This window comes from Hippoglossus hippoglossus, chromosome 17 (assembly GCF_009819705.1).
Source record: "Hippoglossus hippoglossus isolate fHipHip1 chromosome 17, fHipHip1.pri, whole genome shotgun sequence".
Taxonomy (NCBI): Eukaryota; Metazoa; Chordata; class Actinopteri; order Pleuronectiformes; family Pleuronectidae; genus Hippoglossus; species Hippoglossus hippoglossus.
This window is the reverse complement of record NC_047167.1, coordinates 6,335,429-6,354,387: the sequence shown is the minus strand read 5'-3', so window position 1 is coordinate 6,354,387 and position 18,959 is coordinate 6,335,429. Positions and strand designations below refer to the sequence as shown.

The following is an 18,959-nucleotide window of genomic DNA, read 5'->3' as shown; positions in this document are numbered from 1 at the left end:
TAAGTCAGTACAAAATGAGTGGAGGTTGGTTCTGTAATTCATCTGTCATGTTTCACAATGTATGTTTAATGTGTGCATTAGAGGGCGCAATTTCTCTTTTTCCCTAACCCTGGCTGTACTGAAATATCCTAAAATGACCACAGTCATGAAATATTCATATAGAAACCTCGCACGTGAATTGTGCTCCAAAATCACTTCAGCAACGTAACTTATTAAGTTACAGTTAGCACTGTTTGCACTCTAATCTTTGTTAATAATGTATTTTAGGCACCAGATCATAGCCTAGGGGCAGAGGCCAGTCGTGCCATGGCTAATGCCAAGGTCACCAAGTTGATTCCAGCCTTCCATGTCAGAGGGGCGGATCCAGAAGGGGGAGCTTTGCAACCCTCTACTTTCCAGCTGAAGGTCTTTGGGGAGTGTAAAACTACCACGTCTGCAGCAGGGGATAGAGAGGGGGATAGAAGAGGAGAGGAGAGGGGGATCAAAATAAGGATAGGGACACATAGAGGACAGCGAAGAGTTAAGAGCGCTTCACGAAAACATTGTCGGACGCAACATCTGGAGCAGAGCGCAGACCAAGTTCGGACATAAAATACGCACAGCGTGCAGCTCCAGAGCCTCCCCCACGTTTCCTGCTTCCTGCTTGCAGTAACGTACCGATTATTCGGTCAGAATTCACCAAAACGCGAGAAGAATGCACCGACTGGACAAATAACTCCCGTGGTTTCAGTAACTCAAGTATAAAGCTGCACAGACTCTGCGGGAAACTCCTTTTGCGCTGTGCTTAAAGTCGATCTCTCGCTTGCGCCTGGACATTGCTTTATGGAAACATTTAAGTTTTCACACAGAATGATCTGACAAGTGGCAGGAAGGGAGATTGTCAGTGGAGATCTGTCGTTTTTTTTTGTATTGCTTTTGTTTTCTTGGAGAGTGAAGTGATGGCACTGGAGCTGAGGTCGCTTGTCCTGCTGCTGCTGCTGGCGGTGGTGTGGGAGCTGAGCGCACAGGGAGACACGGAGCGACACATCAATCCAGAGGTGAGAGGAGAAAAAAAACGCAAACACAAAGGTGCAGAATATATCCATGAAGGATAGGATACATGAAGAGATGTATCCAGATTAGATTATTACAAACTAGGATAAATAAATACAGAACATATAGTAAACAGAGATAAAAGATAGATAAATATATATGGGAATAAAGATGAATTAATCCAGAGAATAGGAGAAAAGATAAATAAATCCAGACTAAAGGAACAACGGTTATAAAATCAGAAGTATGGGAATAAAGATAAACAGATCAGAACATAGGAATAATGATTAATAGATCTAAAGATCAATAAATCCAGTGTATCTGATGATTAATAAATCTAAAGATAAATCCAGATTTAAATAATAAAGTCAGATGGATTCTAAGATGAGGAAGTGGGTTAAAAAAAAAAAATCAAAATAGATGATTAAATCCAGATCAATAAATCTAGACTTGAGGAATAAAGCAACATAACTGATATTATAAGAAAGCTGGGATACAGTTGAGGATATAAAAGTTGAATTTAGGAGCAACTGATATTCTCCCACTCCATAAGCAAAACTGAATAATGTGTTAATAATTTTAATGAATGATTCTCTCATTTGACAGATAAAAGGGTTTTATTTCGTCACCCTGTTTATAATGAGGTTATGTTTATGGCGACAATAAACAAATCCAGATGTGGAATCCTTTCTACAGTTGTCCTGCGCCTCAAGTTGGCGCAGGAATCAGGGAATGGCTCTGACCCTGGGTTAGAGGAAGCAGCCTATAATGATGATAGCGCTCATGAAAACACTGAGAAATGCTGAGAGGGCAAAAGCAGAAGAGCGAGACAAAAAGCAAATGGGGAGAAATGCACAAGTTTGTTTTGTGGTCGGGGCCCGAGACAGAGGCCATTTTTGTGGGAATGGAGGTGGAGGGGGGAGCTGAGAGTTTGTGAGTGCAGATATATTCAGAGGGATGGGACATGTACAGTAATTGTTGACATCTGTCCTGAGTTACGGCTCATGCAGCGGACTGGGGCGAGGTGGGTTCAACAAACTGAGAGGCTCTGCAGCATCTCAGCCTCGAGCATCTGTGGAAAAACACTCGCCACAGTTTGAAGCCTGGTTCTAAAATGTTCAATAACCAACCAAAACCAAGTGCCAGGACAAAGGAGTGTTACAGAGCAAAGGGGCTGAGATTGAATCTGTTCTCATCCACACTGTTCAGCTCTGTACTTTTTAAATTCTACTTTTTTCCACTTCTCAGTTACATTCAGGTCTTTTCACAGTACAGGGTCAGGAAAGTTGTGCGTTGATGTTGCAGGAAGTGACATTGTTATGATACTAGTACACATCTGCTTCCTTTAGTGTTGCTTGTATGTGTGTGTGCGTGTGTGTGTGGCACCAAATGTCTCCTTAATCATACCTATGGAGTCTGAATCATATTTCCAGCTGTGCCAATGGAAGAAAACTGAGCTGACTACATTGACCTACATTAAACTGTCAACTTAAAGGCTCAGTCTGTAAAATGTAAGCAGAAGAGTCAGCTCGCTGCCATAATTCAAAACATAGGACTGGAACCTACTCTCACATTCAAGTGATATTACACAAATTAAAAACGACATGACAATTATATATATGATAATTTTTGTCTGGTTTGTTTACATCAATAACAATATCAATACTATTGACTTCAATAGGCCTGTATTTTTAGTTAAGGGTGATTCAGAAACACAATTTTTTATTTTGTGATGTTCACCCTTAGCCAATAAGGGTTTGAGATTTCAAGTAATGTCCCCCATCAAACTATTTGATGTGTAAACAATGATAAATGTTTCATGTATTTAGTCCTTTCATTTGTTCGAAGGGTCAGTGTGTAGAATTTAGTGACATCTAAAGTTGAAGTTGCATGTTGCAGCTGAATACCCCTCACCTCACCTTCCCCTTCCAAACATGAACGAGAACCCGTGGTAGCCTTCAGTTGTCATAAAAACTCAAAAGGTGTTTAGTTGGTCAAGTTTGGACTACTGTAAAAAAAAACATGGTGGCCTCTGTAGAGAGGACCCGCTCCCGATGTAAGTATAAAGTTTATAAATATAAAGGATGCTAAGGTAAATAAAACAACAATTCGTGCAATTTAGAGGAAACACACTGGTGAAAACATCACTCGATAATTCTATATTCAGATTCTGCTAATAGATTCTTTTCACCTAAATCTTAAACCTTTAAAAAATAACTCAAACATAGTTCACCCATGTTTGTGGCAAACTCTAACTTAAATGTAGATTTTTGAGAAAGAAAACTACATAATCCAGATGATAATAGAAATGTAAATTTGCGGTGTCCTCAAACCTTTTGGTAGCTATTCCAGCACTAGTTTCGCACTAGTTTGAGTATAGTGCAACCTACACAACTTCTAGGCTTGACTGGAGAACATAAATCAGAGGAGACAGATCATGACGGGCAGATGTCGAACTTTAAACAAAGTCTGACCCATTTTTGTATATCAGCATAAATGGCAGCTGGAGGAGCCTTAGTATAAAGAAGGTGGTCAGGTTTTGTTGACTGTAATGGCTCCTGAGAGTATAACAGTTATCAACCATGAATGTAGAAACTGAAACATAGAGATGAGTAAATTAACCATTTTTCTGTGACTATGTGAATTAGTTGAGTTGTATTAAGGTCAAGTTTAACTTTTTAATCTATCTGGATAAGGGAAACTGGAACTCTGAGCTATGACTGGTGAACATTAGGGATTTTTACGGTTAAAAAAAATACTTGTTGGACTTTAATAAATGTTTCTGTGGTTTAAGGACAAGCTTGGCCTGAAGTGCCCTGTAGAGTTTAAATTAAGTTGATATTTATTTAGTGATTTATCTCCTCGGTTTTATTGTTTTTATAAAACTGCTACTTCCTGTGTTCCTTTTTTTAATTCAAATTACAGATGGTATTCATATCATACACATCACCAGTCACCAGTATCACCGCACACTTCCGCCACTAAGCGGGATGTTTGCACTTTAATTAACACTAAGTCTAATTAAGTGAGTGGTCATGTGTCAGTGTTCCTGTGGTTGGGGTCTGTTGTTTTAAGGACGCAGCAGTGATTTCCTGTGGTCTGTGGCAGAGACAGGAATAAGGCGGCTGTTTTTTTTGCTTTTACCACAAATACACCTTGGTACGTCAGCGGCCACCTACTCGTTACACGCAAACACGTCATCTAGCATACAGCCACAGATCTTCTCTTATGCGCACACAAGCAGGAATGGCTACAAGCTGAGGTCACTCGCTACAAGGGAAGATGAATGGATATGGAATGAGATGATGAAAGCGAGGCAGGGAGAACAGTGAGGAGGCTGTTTATGCCTAGAATGGACGGCATTGTTGTGATGGGACTGATGCAATCTGGTAATAGAAGAGTTGGAAAATGAAGCAATTACCAGTTGATTCGGACGGGATGTAGATCATAGCTGTCATGCGAACATCCTGTATGAATATACTGTGTGTCGGCTTCTGTCTGTGTGGTTGAAGTGGTAACTTTACACCAGCCCCATCTTGTTAGTAGTCATTTAGAGGAAGGGGAGAAGAGAAGAAGGAAGGAAGGAAGGGGAGAAGGAAGGGTGCACAGTTTCAGACAATGCCACATCCTTTTGTCCGTCAGTGGGTGGCCCGAGGGCAGCCCCCAACAGGAAAGATAGGAGGTGTTACAGGAAATAAGGTAATAGGCATGACCTAATTTCCCTTAAAAGAAAGAAAGCAATGAGAAAATAATAAATCTCGATGGCAGGGACAAAATCGTGCCATCGAGATTTGTTTGAGATTGACTTATTAATGAATTGATATTGGCACAGATGTGTGTTTTTCTATTCAGCCGGGGGAATACACAGATCACATACACACACACAAACTGAAAGAGGTTTCTAGATGTGTGCTCAGGAGCACCTGGAAGCCTGCAGGTCGTAAAAGTGTTCCTGAAGGGGCAGCACTAACTTCAGTTGTGTGTTTAGAGAAGGATTTTAATGTGTTGCACTTCATGTACCTATACACACAAATTCCCTTGCACACAACCACCCATGATCCCACACTAACAGCTCATAAAAAGCTGCTGCCAGTGAATTGTAAGCAATAATTTCATAGGTTTGTAACATCGGATATAATACTGCAGCTCTCTGGACAGAGTGAGTGAATGAGTAATAATGAAGCGCTGGGTGTGTGTGATGTATACCCATCATGCCTCAGCTGGACTCCCATCGCTGTTGACCAGAGTTTATTTCCATTGGCCCTTGCTGAATGGAACAACTGACTCTCTTTCTTTTCTGAAATGCTATCCCTCCATCTCCCTTTCTCATCCTATACAAAATGAGCACTGTGCCTCCTGACGTCCATAGCAACGCTGTTCAATGTTGTTCATCTTCCATTAAACAATAAACTCGCACCACTGCGAATGAGAAAGCTGCGCCCCTTGAGCTCAGAATCCTGGATGTGACTTCCCAAAAGTCCCTTTGCTCAGTGCTTCACCATGTCTGTGCACTACTGACAGTTTCAAGTACTCAACATCAGTGATTACAACCAGATTGTACCCCAGTAATGCAATGCAATTGTCTTAGGGTATTTGGAACGATTGCAGAGAAACATCCTCATCCTCAGTGAATAGTTAGCCGAGAATGATGAAATAGAGAGCAATGGATAAGAAGTTGAAATAGTGAGGTCAAAGTAATGGGTAAACTAGAATGGCACTCAGTCTAATACCACCACCAATGTCCAACAGTCACCTTAAATTCAATCAAACTGCACCATATTTCATACACTAATAGATATCAGTTCCCTAAATTTGCCTGATTTTATTCATCAAAATCGATTAATTATTTTCTGGGAAGAGAGTAAAAGAACACCCTATCTTGCAATGTTAAAGAAAGTGAAAGAATATTCCCAGATACACACCAAAATGGAAGGGGTTCTTCCCTGATCCATACCCCATCCTTTCACCGAGTTGAAATCCTTTTCGTTTTTGTGTTATCTCTCTTACAAACCAACCAACCAACCAACCAACAAACGGACAGGGGGAAACATAACCCCCTTGGTGGAGGTAATACTTTAAATAAATGGTTGTCAATGAAAAGAGTTTATATCAAAGGGGTTTGGGGCACAACTGACTGAAAGTTAGGGAACTCCACCAAAACCTTGTAGTAGCCTGGACCGTCATCTCCTGTGCCACTGTAAATAGTGACCATTTCCTCTCCCTGCTTCTGCTTCAGTTACTCAGCCCATTAGTGCGGTCAAAAATAGTGTGAGTGTGACGGTGAATAAGACTTTGTCAAGTCACCTGAGGGACTCGTGAAGGAGGTGTGGAAGGCTTCATATTAAAACAAGTGTCCACTGTCATTCAACAGCAGCCTTTTGATTGAGCCCAGGGCCAAGTTTGGAAGTGAATGTGTGAAAGAGAAGAATTAAGTTTCACACACAGTCAAAAACACCCTTTTTCTTGTATTCACAGTGAAACACATCCAGTTCTAAACGGTAACGTTTATATTTAACTTCAGGAGAGTTAATAATTATTAGCAGACCCACAAACTGCAGGAGTCTCATTCCGACTCTTAATTACAACCTCTAGATGTGACCTACCTCCATCTTTCCCTCCTTGCGTCCCTCTCTTTTCGGCTTATGTGGATGTGCTGTAACAGTGGCAAACAGAGAGTCTTTATGTGTCCACTGGCGCTACATGGGTGAGTCAGATCCAGAAAGGGCTCATTCAGAGGTGAAGTCTAAACACTGAGACCTCCGTGTCTCACTAAGACAGACAGAGAGGGACAGATTAGACCTTCAAGAGCTTCCAGAACTGCTCAAGCTTGAGTACAAGGCTGGATGATCATCAAGGCCTTTTCTACATGTATCGTCATGTGTAAATATAAACCTACAGATCTAAGCACATGTTCGGATCATCTATGGCTTTTTGTTTTCAGATTAAAACTACAGGAACAAGGCAGATAAACATGTTTTGCCTTTTTTGTATTTATTAACTAGTAACATCAGATAAGCTTCACAGCAATGATCGTGTTGCGCTGGGTGTGGTTGTTACTAAGTATTTACCCTCAAGTCTCTCTGGGTTTTCCATGAGAGAGGGATGAGGGAGAAGAGAGAAGGGGGAGGAGTAACCCGGCAAAGACAGAGACATGGACGTGGGGGGAAGAGTTTGAGTTTGAGGTTTGGATGCGACTGGGACAAAATTCCCAGTTAAATTACTGACTGACGCTGCTGCTCGACTGGAGACATTGGCTGAGGTTTGCCCAAGGCCCGAGTCTCACCCTGGGACACTCCCTATCTTTCTCTCTTCTCTCTTAATCCCTTTCTCCTCACATATGCCAAGAACTTGTCTGTTTCCAAACCATCCAGAATAAAGAATGATTATAATAATAGATCACATCAAGTCCTTCGGTGCAAGGAAGAATCCCCCTCCAGAAAAGTCTAAACAGTAAAGCTCATACTACTGTATATCCAAACATTAAACATCCTAAAAGCACATTACGAGCTCACAAAGTGACTGAGTACACCAGAATATCAAAGCGCTCTTGGTTTTCACAGCGCTCACAATAGCCTCAGTGTTATTTTTCAGGTCCAGTTTAAGAGGGAAAGACTTTAAGAGAAGCAGTGTGGGAGAGGTGCAGAGCAAAGCCGCTGGCTCGGGTCCAGATGTCAACCCGGCACCGCTCTGAAATGGGTTTCCAGGGGAAAGTAAGGTCAATCACAGCAGAGACGAAGGGATCCGGATCAATGAAGAACTCAATGACCATCATAAAATGTGCTCCAAATGGTTTAAACAAATACTTTCATCATGTACTGTAAAATAACTGTTGCAATCTGCACTGAAACCAGCAGAATGAGTCCAACATAGAAACTGAGGTTAATGTTTAACTCTTTCCTCGTCCGGTTTCTGTCTCGCAAGGTTTTGGCTGAAACCTGAACTGCCTTTGTTTGAACTCTGCGGTCTTCTTAGATGTTGACCTTAGTTTCAATTAACTACGGTGTTCACCGGAAAGCTGGATGTTGTTTGAATAGTTTTTGTGTCTAGTCATAAAATGGAGATGTGCCAGGTGCTTGAAACTGATGTCTCTCGTGCTGGCTTTGAAACACTAACCCAAAACACACGGAAAGACATTATTCAAGAACTGATTTTTCCGCTGTCACGGAGGAATGTGTTTTTGCTGCAAGTGCATAAAAACATCAACCTGAACTTGTTGTTATTGCAACTGATAAACAGCAGCATACAAAACAGATCCCTCACCCGTGATCACCAAATCAAAATCAGATGACTTGTGAATTGTATTTGTGTTTTGTTTTTGTATCTATATTCTGACTCTGGAGGCTCCTTTGGTTTCATTTTCCAATATTTCTCACAAGTCTCCTTTATTTTGCTCTCCTCTTCAGTCATGGCTGCAGCAGTACGGTTACTTGCCTCCAGGGGACCTGAGGACCCACTCCCTCCGCTCCCCTCACTCCGTCTCCTCAGCCATCGCTGCCATGCAGAGGTTCTACGGCCTCACGATCACCGGCAGCTTCGATGACAGCACCGTCAAGTAAGCACCGTCAAACAGCCTTATTCTACATGTAGCTTGGCTCAAACAGATAAAAAGCTGACATTTTTGTACCCTGTTGTGAACGGAGCATGTCCTTTGTCTGACAGGGCCATGAAGCGACCGCGCTGTGGAGTGCCAGATAAGTTTGGTGCTGAGCTGAAGAGCAACCTGAGGAGGAAGAGATATGCTATCCAGGGCCTGAAGTGGAACAAAAGAGACATCACTTTCTCGTAAGTCAACAGCGCTCCACCTGAATGTGATGCACCTCCAGATGCATGACAGAATAGTACCAAATGCATTTTTTACTCTATAATAATAATCTTAATTTCATTAATCATTGTACCAAATGAGCCAATGTCAGAAACTACGGATCAACTGAAACTGAAAGAGGAAATAACTTCACTTAATAAAATAACTTTCTTCTCTTTCACATGTCCCCCCCCCCCCACACACATTCTTCAACACTTTTCAGTATACAGAACTACACCCCAAAGGTGGGTGAGTACGAGACCCATGAGGCCATCAGGAAGGCCTTCAAGGTGTGGGAGAGCGTCAGCCCTCTACGTTTCCGGGAAATCCCCTACAGTTACATACGGGACAAAGTGGAGGAGTTTGCCGATATCATGCTCTTCTTTGCTGAGGGTTTCCATGGCGACAGCAGCCCTTTCGACGGCGAGGGGGGCTTCCTGGCACATGCCTATTTCCCCAGCAATGGCATTGGTGGAGACACCCATTTTGATGCCGCTGAGCCGTGGACGATTGGAAACCGGGATCTGTATGGTAAAGGCTACGCTGAAACAGACACTCTGATAAAGACTATTTAGTTTTTCTTTATTCTCTTAAACCTGCTGACACAAGGAAAGCCTGAATGTGGAGACTTACTTTGCATGTTGGAAGTCAGGACTCACACAGTCAGTGAAACCCACACAGACAGAAACAGGTCCGGTCTTGTGTCAGTACATTTAAGGGAGTGAATACCCTGGGGTATGCTGATACTGCAGAAACACACAGCTCTGCAGTGTCAGCCATTTGTGTTAAACACACCTTCACATGAGCAGCTGGGTTTATTTTTGATTTGTTGTTTTTTCACAACAGTGTGCTTTTGAGTCACTTTAAAATGAGGAAACAGGAGAATTTACGTGCCCCCCCCCCCCCCCCCCCATCATTGACTCATCCGCATTAAATATAACCTGTGATTTTGAACAGCCTACTTTAGTCAAATTTTCAAGATATAGCATCATATCAATTGATGTCTTGGTGTTGGTATTTGTTGCAGGCAATGATATATTCCTCGTTTCGGTGCATGAGCTGGGCCATGCTCTGGGTCTGGAGCACTCCAATGACCCTTCAGCCATTATGGCTCCATTCTACCAGTGGATGGACACCGACAACTTCCAACTTCCTGATGATGACCGCAGAGGCATACAGCAACTTTATGGTATGTTATCGACAAAGTCATCATCCCAATCACGGTCGGAAAAGATAATCTTATATTTGTTTTCCTATAAGTGTTTGGAACATGTAAAAACTGAATGTGGTCAAAATACGTGCTATATACTATGTGATGTTCAATAAAATTTCTAACAGACTCTGCACTGGCAGTTGTGAATGTTAAGAACTAGAGTTAAAGTTGTGTCTTCTAAAGAATTTCCATATGTACTTCTTCAAACAGGGTCAGGATCAGGCCCCCAGCCCCCTCCTGTAACGCCGCACTCACCTGACCACGATCCGGAGCCCACATATTCACCGGATAAGCCTCGCTTTGGCCCCAACATCTGTGATGGACACTTTGACACCATTGCCATCCTCAGAGGAGAAATGTTTGTGTTCAAGGTAAATCAACCTCAAGTAATAGTTTCAATTCGATAGTTTGGAAATGGGGCTGTTTAAAAATCTCTCATTGTGGTCCCTTTTCAGGATAAGTGGTTCTGGCGAGTGCGCAACAACCAAGTGTTAGAAGGATACCCCATGCCGCTTGGTCACTTCTGGAGGGGACTGCCCACTCATGTTAATGCTGCATTTGAAAGGGAAGATGGGAAATTTGCTTTCTTTAAAGGTTAGTCTGATTTACGTACTTTGACAGAGAATTTACATGTTTTCCCTTTTTAAAAGCATTAAAACAAGGTTTTGTCTGTCTGTCCCTATGGGTCTCTGTCTCCACTCTTCCTCATCTTTCCAGGGGACAAGTACTGGGTGTTCAGTGAATCTATTATGGATTCTGGTTACCCTAAGAGTCTGAAAGAAATGGGCACTGGGCTTCCCAAAGATCGAATAGATGCTGCTCTCTTCTACACTCCCACAGGACAGACGTTCTTCTTCAGAGCAAACAAGTTAGTCATCTTCAGCTTGTGTGTGTGTGTGTCATATGCCCGAATGAAACTCGGCTGAAGTTTATAAAGAAGTAGGTTTCACCAACCATGAATTACAAACCCACTTCTCCTTTAAACATTGAAATAAACCCTAAGGGGACTTCAGAGCTTGGTAAAGCTCCCTATATTTAAGGTGGGTAATATGTGGCAGTCAGTGATTATCATGGTGCCACCTACATAAACAAAGTCCATGACTTTTTGTTTAAAAAAGTACGATTGCACACTAAAACCAAACACCTCAATCCAAGAACGCAGAGTTTATGGTCAGCCAAGTGTTTAAGTCACATAAAAACATTAGGAAAACACACAGACAGAGTTTTCGGGGTCAAGAGCCAGTCAAGTCTCAAGTCATTTAAGAAAAGTCAAAACTTTAAAATTGGTTGGAACAAGTCTCAGATAAAGTCTGCAGTCCATGTCAAGTGTTGTAAGACAAGTCAAGTTTAAAATCATTTGAGACAAGCTTCAGCCAAGTCAAATATTTAGTCTTTTAGGGAGTCAACAACTAGTCTCTGGTTAATTGGGACCAGTCCAAGTCAGGTCCTGAGTTTTTCAGAACAAGTCTCAGTTTTTAAAGACAATTTAAAGACAGATCTCGAGTTCAGGACTAGTCTCAACTCTTTAAGGGAAAGTGTAAGTCAGGTCAAAAATTTGTTCCAAGTTATATCTCAAGTCAAAACAAGCCTCAAGTGCTTTCAAGTCATAAGTCTTCAAAATCAAAGTGCATGTCAGGATCCAAATCCTTTAAGGTTCTGAATGTGACCTCAAACTCATCATAGCTGTTTTCTATAGGTATTACCGTTTCAATGAATACTCCAGAAGTGTTGATGATGGCTATCCAAAATCTGTAAGCGTGTGGCAGGGAGTGCCTGAAAACATCAAGTCAGCCTTTATGAGCAAAGATCAAGGTAAGGGGGATTACTTTTATTTTCAAGTGTGAACTGATACATTTAAAAGTTATTTTTATTTCAGCACAGGTTTGTTTCTCACATTTCTTTCTTCCACCCGTCAGCATACACCTACTTCTATAAAGCCAACAAGTACTGGAAGTACAACAACCAGATGATGCGCGTGGAGCCAGGATACCCCAAGTCAGCCCTTCGCGACTGGATGGGCTGCCCTAATGAAGACCCCAAGACGGACGGAGGAAGAGGGGGTGGCGGACATGATAAGGACAAGGAGAGAGAGAAAGACAAGGAGCAGGAGGATAAGGACAGAGCTAAAGATAGAGAGAGGGACAGAGACAGGGAGAGGGAGAGAGAGACAGAGACAGAGACAGAGCAGGATACGGAGGTGATCATTATTGAAGTGGATGAGCAGGGAGGGGCAAGTGGCGGAGCTGGAGCAGCAGCAGTGGTCGTGCCGCTGTTCCTGTTAGTGTGTGTGATTGCGACACTGGCAGCCTTGGTGTTTTTCCGTCGATACGGTACCCCACGCCGACTCCTCTACTGCCAACGATCTCTACTGGACAAGGTGTAGATGGAGGAGGAGGGGAGGGAGAGGGGAGTGAAAGACGGCGAGAGAGAGAAAAAAAGTGGAAGGAAATGTTCATCACAGATAACAGAGCAGGAGAGAAAGAGGTCAAACCAGAGAGAGAGCAAAGGGAAAACTGCTCGACTTGCATTTTTTAAAATATTTTTACCACTGCCAGATTCCCTTTGCTTTATCTCTCAATCACTCCATCCTTACCTTTTGAAATTGTTCTCTCCCTTCGCTCTCTGCCTCTCGTCCCGTGGTTACTGACGCCAGCTCATTGCTGTTTGTTTTAGCCTTTTTCAATGTCTTACTTTTAGTTTTCTGTGTCAGTGGTCATTGTTTGTCCTCGTGAATCTCCGATTTGAACCTGCATCTCTTTGACGCCCATTCTAGCATGTTACTTTGCATAACAAAACGGTGTGTTTGATTTGTTCAGTCTTCCCACTTGTTAACTTGCACAATCACGTAAACACACTTATCTGGAAACCACAGTGGCACAGTCATTGTTTGTCTTAATCTTCCAGTAAATGAACATGTCAGAGCCAGTATGGACCATAAAAGGGAACCAAAAAGTGAGCTTATGTCCTTATGAGGTGTGAGTTAGACTCATATCAGCGTAAAGAAATAAATACAACTGTCCTTTTCTTTTTTATCTAAATGTCTAGTGCTGATTATTATTATAAATGATGTTGTCATTATTATTATGACTATTACTATTATTGTTGTTGTCTTCCTTGTAAAGAATGTTTTTTGTACATTGTCATTAAAAAGTCCTGCTGGACAGTGACATACAGTATTGAAAGTGGCCTTAATTTTATATATGTGGGGACAGTGAATGGGGAAGGGGGTGATGTATTCTTGAAACTTGACTGTTTTTTTTTTTTTTACCTTGAATCCATTTCAAATGAAAATAAATTGACAATCTGAAAATGACTCCTTTTGTCATTGTACTTGTTTACAGTTTTCCAATCATGGTGCTACATTACTAGTCAGGTTATAAGTAGTTTAACAACAATGATAATAATACTAGTGGTGATGATGATAATTATGATAATGATCTAGTTTCTCATTAAGATTGTGTGTGTGTCCTAAATCACTTATCATTTTAAGCTTTCTTACAAAATAAAGTAATTTCAAAAGGCTTTTCGTGCTTTGATTTTCACTTTGTAAACCATTCACTTCATCTTTCTTTCTACCATATTTCTCTTAACAGCTGGTACCATTCACTCTCATTAATGCAGTCATATTTTGACTTAGGCCTAACTGCTTTCATATGATCCATCTCTCACTTACACTCTTCTCCTTAACCAAACGCATTGATCACACCACTGCTCCATCTGGTATTTCCCAGTCCTCCTGGATCTCCAGATTTCTTGCTCCCCGACCGCACCACTCAGTGTTACTGGGGCTCGGAAACTGGCAGGCCAGAAACTGGGTCGGAAAGCACGGACTGGATCCAAAGCTCAAGTAGAAACAGGGATGAAGACGAGTGTGTACAGCCATTGCTCACAGCAGGAAAACATGTGTCTGCTTTACGGTTAAAGAGAAAGAGAAAGAGAGAGAGAGAGGGAGAGGGGGAGGGGGAGAGGGAGAGAGGGAGAGAGAGAGAGAGAGAGAGAGAGAGAGAGAGAGAGAGAGAGTTAAGGTCGTAAAGTTCTAATAAGGATATGTGTGTGTGTCCCTGTGTTTCCATACATATGAGGACCACAGATCCTTCACCAAACAGTTGAGAGAGGTTTTTATTTCTAGGATTTAGTTAAGCAGTGGAAGAGATGTAGATGATCATCATGGAGTCAGTGGGTGAATGTGGTCTAAGTGGGTCTTCATTAGTATAGTAATCCAAACATGCTCTCATGCATGTTTTGCACAGCTGTAAATGCTTTTATTTGTGCATCCTGCACACTGTATGCGTACATTTCCATCCACCATGAGCCAATAAAAGCTCAAAGCGCAAAGCTAGGCGTCGCCCTGCTCCTTAATGATCTTGCTAATGAACAACTGCCATACACACTTCAGACCCACTGTAAAGATGACTAACTGTAAGAGAAAGAGAGGAGGTGGTGGTGGGGGGTTGCAGCGTCTTTATGATATGTTATGATTACTGAAATGAGGCTTTCTGCAATTAAAATGGCGAGGTACTTTTCCCATTGTGCTGAAAAAGACTAGGGGCGCCCATTTGTCTCCACTTTGCTGCAGTGTTTTTGAAGAGCTGAGGCTGGGGAGAGAAGTCACGAGGATATTTGGTGGGGGGAGAAGAGTGGAGGACAGAGGAGGAGGAGATGAAGGAGGAGTGAGGAGGGTTAAGTCTCATTTGGAGGCCAGAGATGAAGCAGAATTCCATGAGCAACATCTGGAATTCTGACTCCATCATGTGGGCCAGACAAACAGCAAGACCTGGCAGCAAGGGGATGGGGGATGGGAGTCTGTTTAAATCAGTTTTAATTGGCTTTTTCCCTGCATCAAAGTCAAGTTATAGGATATGTAAAGAAAGAATTGCGTATTATTTTTATATTCTCCTTTCTCTGTCGTATGTCTTTTTGTGCACGATGTTCTCCATATGCTAAACATTTCTGTGACCTACACACAGGTCAAAAATATAGCTTTGGGTCACAATCTGATGTTTTCTGTCTTCCCCAGCTGATTCTGCAGAGTGAAAAAAAAAAGAATCGCCTCAGCATAATTCTTCCCCACAGTCTTCTCTTTTCTCTCCATGTGTAACCGGAGAGCTTTTTCTTCACTGTCTGCGAAATGACTCACTTCTTTCTTTCACAAAGTCCAACAAAAGACTACACCACCATGTTCCGGCCTCTTCCAGCCATCTCTCCTGCTCACGCTTCACCCAGATATGTGAAAAGGTCATTTCTGGCTCTGATTCCTGCAGTGCTACTTTAACATGTATCCTTTGTTTTTTTAAAGGCTGAGCTACAAACTAACTCTTCCATTCCTGCAAAGTATTTATGTCATCTCTATGTTAAATTCAACTCAACAAATACCATATGCTTCTTTTATGTTTATGTCTCTGTGCTGGACACTTCCTGTGCCTGTTTCAGTTGGCATGTGTGTAGCCTGCAGGCTGATGAATGGAAACTTCCCAATAGGGGAAGTCCTGATCTTGGCTATTGTGTCTCATAATGGCCACAGCAAACATCACGCTTTAATTGCAGGACCAACCTCAGAGAGAAGAGTGAGTAACTTTTCCACTAAATGAGGATGAATGATGAACAGAGAGCAGTTGGCCTTGCTCTCTGCCTGGTAACAAGGATGTGGGATGGTGGAAGGCAGCGTTTCTTAAGGGAGCTGGTGGGTGGCTATATAGGTTACACATGGTTTTCATTTGTGCCAGTTAAAGCTCTGCCACATCCTGCACCATGCACTAATACAACAGAGAGGGGGGGGGGGGGCATTGTCTGTGTACTAATGCTGTCACACAACCAAATAGACATGAAGATGTCATCACAAATGTGAAGGACTCTTGTTCTGCATGTTCACATTCATCTGTGAAAGAAGATCATATTTATTATGTGGCCATCTGACAACTTTAAAAGCACCGTCAGGTAATTTTCCAACTTACATATAACCAAGTAAATGGGCTGCATCTATACTACTTTTGTAGTCCTGGTGACCACTTATAGCACTTTGCACTACAAGTCACATTCACACACAGCTACTACAAGCTGCACTTTTCTATCACACATCCTGACAGACAGACATCACAGCAATTCAGGGTGTCTGGCCCAAGGACACTTCGGCATTCAGACATCGAACCAGCGACCTAACCTTCAGGTTAGTGGACAACTCACTCTACCATGTGAGTCACAGTTGCCCAGCTTCATGAAATTACTATTTCTGCTGCCAAAATATCCACATTTACAACCCTGCACACAATAATGCATTTTGATGGACTTTTTTTTACAGATATGCTTAATGCTAGGTAAATGCCAAACCAACCAATGTCAAGAGACGACTTTTATATTTGTATAATGTCTGTTTGTTTGTGTGTGTTTTCCAGCAGAAATACTGAACTTGTCAGGACCAGTAAACCTCACGGATACCAAAGCCTGGTCCTAATGAGGCAGATATAACTTTTTCATAATTTTATTTATGATGTCCTGGTTACGTTTAGGGATACGGTGTTGGTTAAGCTGTCAGCAGTGCAAAGTCCTAGTAAGGATAGCTGTGCAAACCTGTGTTTGACAAAGCATGTGCTGTCTCCTCTGAGACTTATAAAGTCTCTTTAAATGTGTGTATAATGGGGAGCATTTAAAAACTGATATGCAGAAACAACACAGTAATGGCAGATCATGGACAGGAAAAGCACAGGAGTAAACAAACAAAAATCGCTCTATTCCATGCAATGACCCCAATAAACCCAGCAGGTTTGATATCAGTACCCTGAAACTGCCAGCTACACTGTAAATGGAATGCAGTCATTAAGTGATCCAAACCTGTGTGCTTCCTGCTGTGACATGTAAATATTGTGAAAAGGTCAAACTTCAAAAGGAGGTTTGTTCTCTATTCATTCAAGTAGCATGGTATTTCTGAGCTGCTGCTATCTCCCTGTCTCGCTCTTATAGACACACACACAATTTATATGTAGTACCCTCTGCCGTGGCAGCGGAGGGATCAATACCTAATACATTTTCCGTTCTGTCTGAATCTTATTATTCCATTTAGCTACACATGCAGATGTGCATGGAAAATAATTTCCCCCCATTACTTAACAGTTTCTCGAGTGCCCCAGATGTCCCAATCTCAGCTTTCTCTGCATCATCATGTCTCTCAGCAAATGTTTGGTTTGCGATCGTTGTTTTCTTAGTCGTGCAGTTTTGCCCGTCTCTGCCCCCTCAGTGCTGAATCTGCTTTAAGCTATCAGTCATACATGTCTGGTTTCGTTGCGTTCAACACAATTTCTGCAGTTTGTATTGGGTGTGGTGCAGGGGGGAGCGGTCTCTTAAATGCCAGAGAGGGACATTGTGTGGGTGAAAAAAAGTACAGGTGCAAGGAAGTTGAACAATCCCAACCTCCTTGGTTTGTCTTTTTTTCAAACCCTCACAAGTCTTACAAGCCCCGCAGGAAAACAACTCCATCACAGGAGATGCTGATTCAGCTTCTACAAGCACAGCTACCCTCACCCTGACCCAGCCATATCCGCAAGGAAACCCCCCTGCTCTGCCCCAGGCCTCAGCAGGATAGTGGGCACATTTCATCTGACATCTAAATATACTTACAGTCCCTGTCTGAACTCTTGAGACCACAAGAAGCAAGATCCCCAAACTCATTCTTCTTCCTCCTCACCCTCTCCCGCAGCTTGTTAATGAAGTAACACAACCTCGTGCATGGTTTTTTTTTCCTCCTCTCACCAACTCTTCCATCGCAACAGGCCACATCTGGTTTCCATAAGCACATACATGTCATCACAAATAAGAGGAGGGGGAAGAAAAGAGAGGAGCGGCTGAAAGAGGAGGGGGAAGGGTGTGTATATATCAAGGGACGTTTAAGGAGTGCTAAGACTGACTGTCAAGATACTGCTGTCATTCATCATTTCTCCTAACTCTTCTCATATGTTCTGCATGACACAGTCCAGCTTCCCTTCACTATCGAAATAAAATGAAATCCATAAGAGCCATGGGTAAATAGGAGACAGACAGAGCAGGAAAAACTCCCATGTCAGAGTACGAGGAAAAGTCAGTGAGACATGAAGAGATCAGAAGGCCCACATCAAAGGTAGTCCTTGAAAGCGGAGCTTATAGGGACTCATTTCCCAACAGTGGTGGACACAAAGACCTGAGTGGTTACGCTGAGGAGGGGCGGGCAGAGAAGTGGGGAGGTAAAGTCAAGGGAGGGGGAGCTGCTTACAAAGCAAAAACACATGGTCTTTACTGCCTACTCATCAGCATTAGGAGTGGCTTTGCTCAGCTGACTGGTGGGTCATGGACGCCTTCACCGCTGACCTGAGCCCTGCACCAGGCACAGGTGGTCCTCCAGCCGTCACCAGAGGTTTTGTAAAAGAAAAAACCTGCAACTGCAGGAACATCGTTTTGAGTCATCTCTACATCTGTGGTCACAGAGCTGCCCAGCTGTTCCACGTTAGATTTGGCAGGGCCAGAAATGGCCTCCCTGTTCATAAGTTGAACTAGTGAGAGCTCATCCTGGGTCTAAGCAGCAGTGGGCAGAACAGCTGTCGGAATATATCTACGATGGGAGCAACAGAAAAATGTTGGAATTTTTTAGAGCTGGCGCCAAATAAACTCCGGGTAGAGCCTTGGTTGTCCGCTTTGGTGGGACCAGTACTTCACATCTTAACCATCCTTTGAAGTTTCAATTGGAAATCTGTTAAGTAACTTTTCCACTGATAAAAAAAAAAAAACCCACTTACATACAGCATTTGTCAGTAATGGGAATGGATTTAATCTTCATTCACTCCCAGGTCAAATGACAATGCAGAAGACAGGTTTTTATCTGTTCCAGCTTTGATCGGCATTGATAAAAACGTGACACCTGGGTGAACATGCTTGTTTTGGTTCACAATCAAC

At 42.5% G+C, this 18,959-nt stretch overlaps 1 protein-coding gene across 1 annotated transcript; it reads left to right on the top strand.

Moving 5' to 3' along the window:
* The first annotated feature begins 404 nt into the window (after positions 1–404).
* mmp14b (matrix metallopeptidase 14b (membrane-inserted)) lies at positions 405–13,359 on the top strand. The gene is made up of 10 exons (XM_034614824.1): positions 405–1,037; positions 8,436–8,584; positions 8,692–8,814; positions 9,057–9,364; positions 9,861–10,022; positions 10,257–10,417; positions 10,502–10,640; positions 10,764–10,914; positions 11,743–11,858; positions 11,963–13,359. The coding sequence occupies exons 1-10, from the start codon at positions 939–941 to the stop codon at positions 12,427–12,429; spliced, it is 1,875 nt and encodes a 624-aa protein (XP_034470715.1). The 5' UTR covers positions 405–938; the 3' UTR covers positions 12,430–13,359.
* Positions 13,360–18,959: the final 5,600 nt, after the last annotated feature.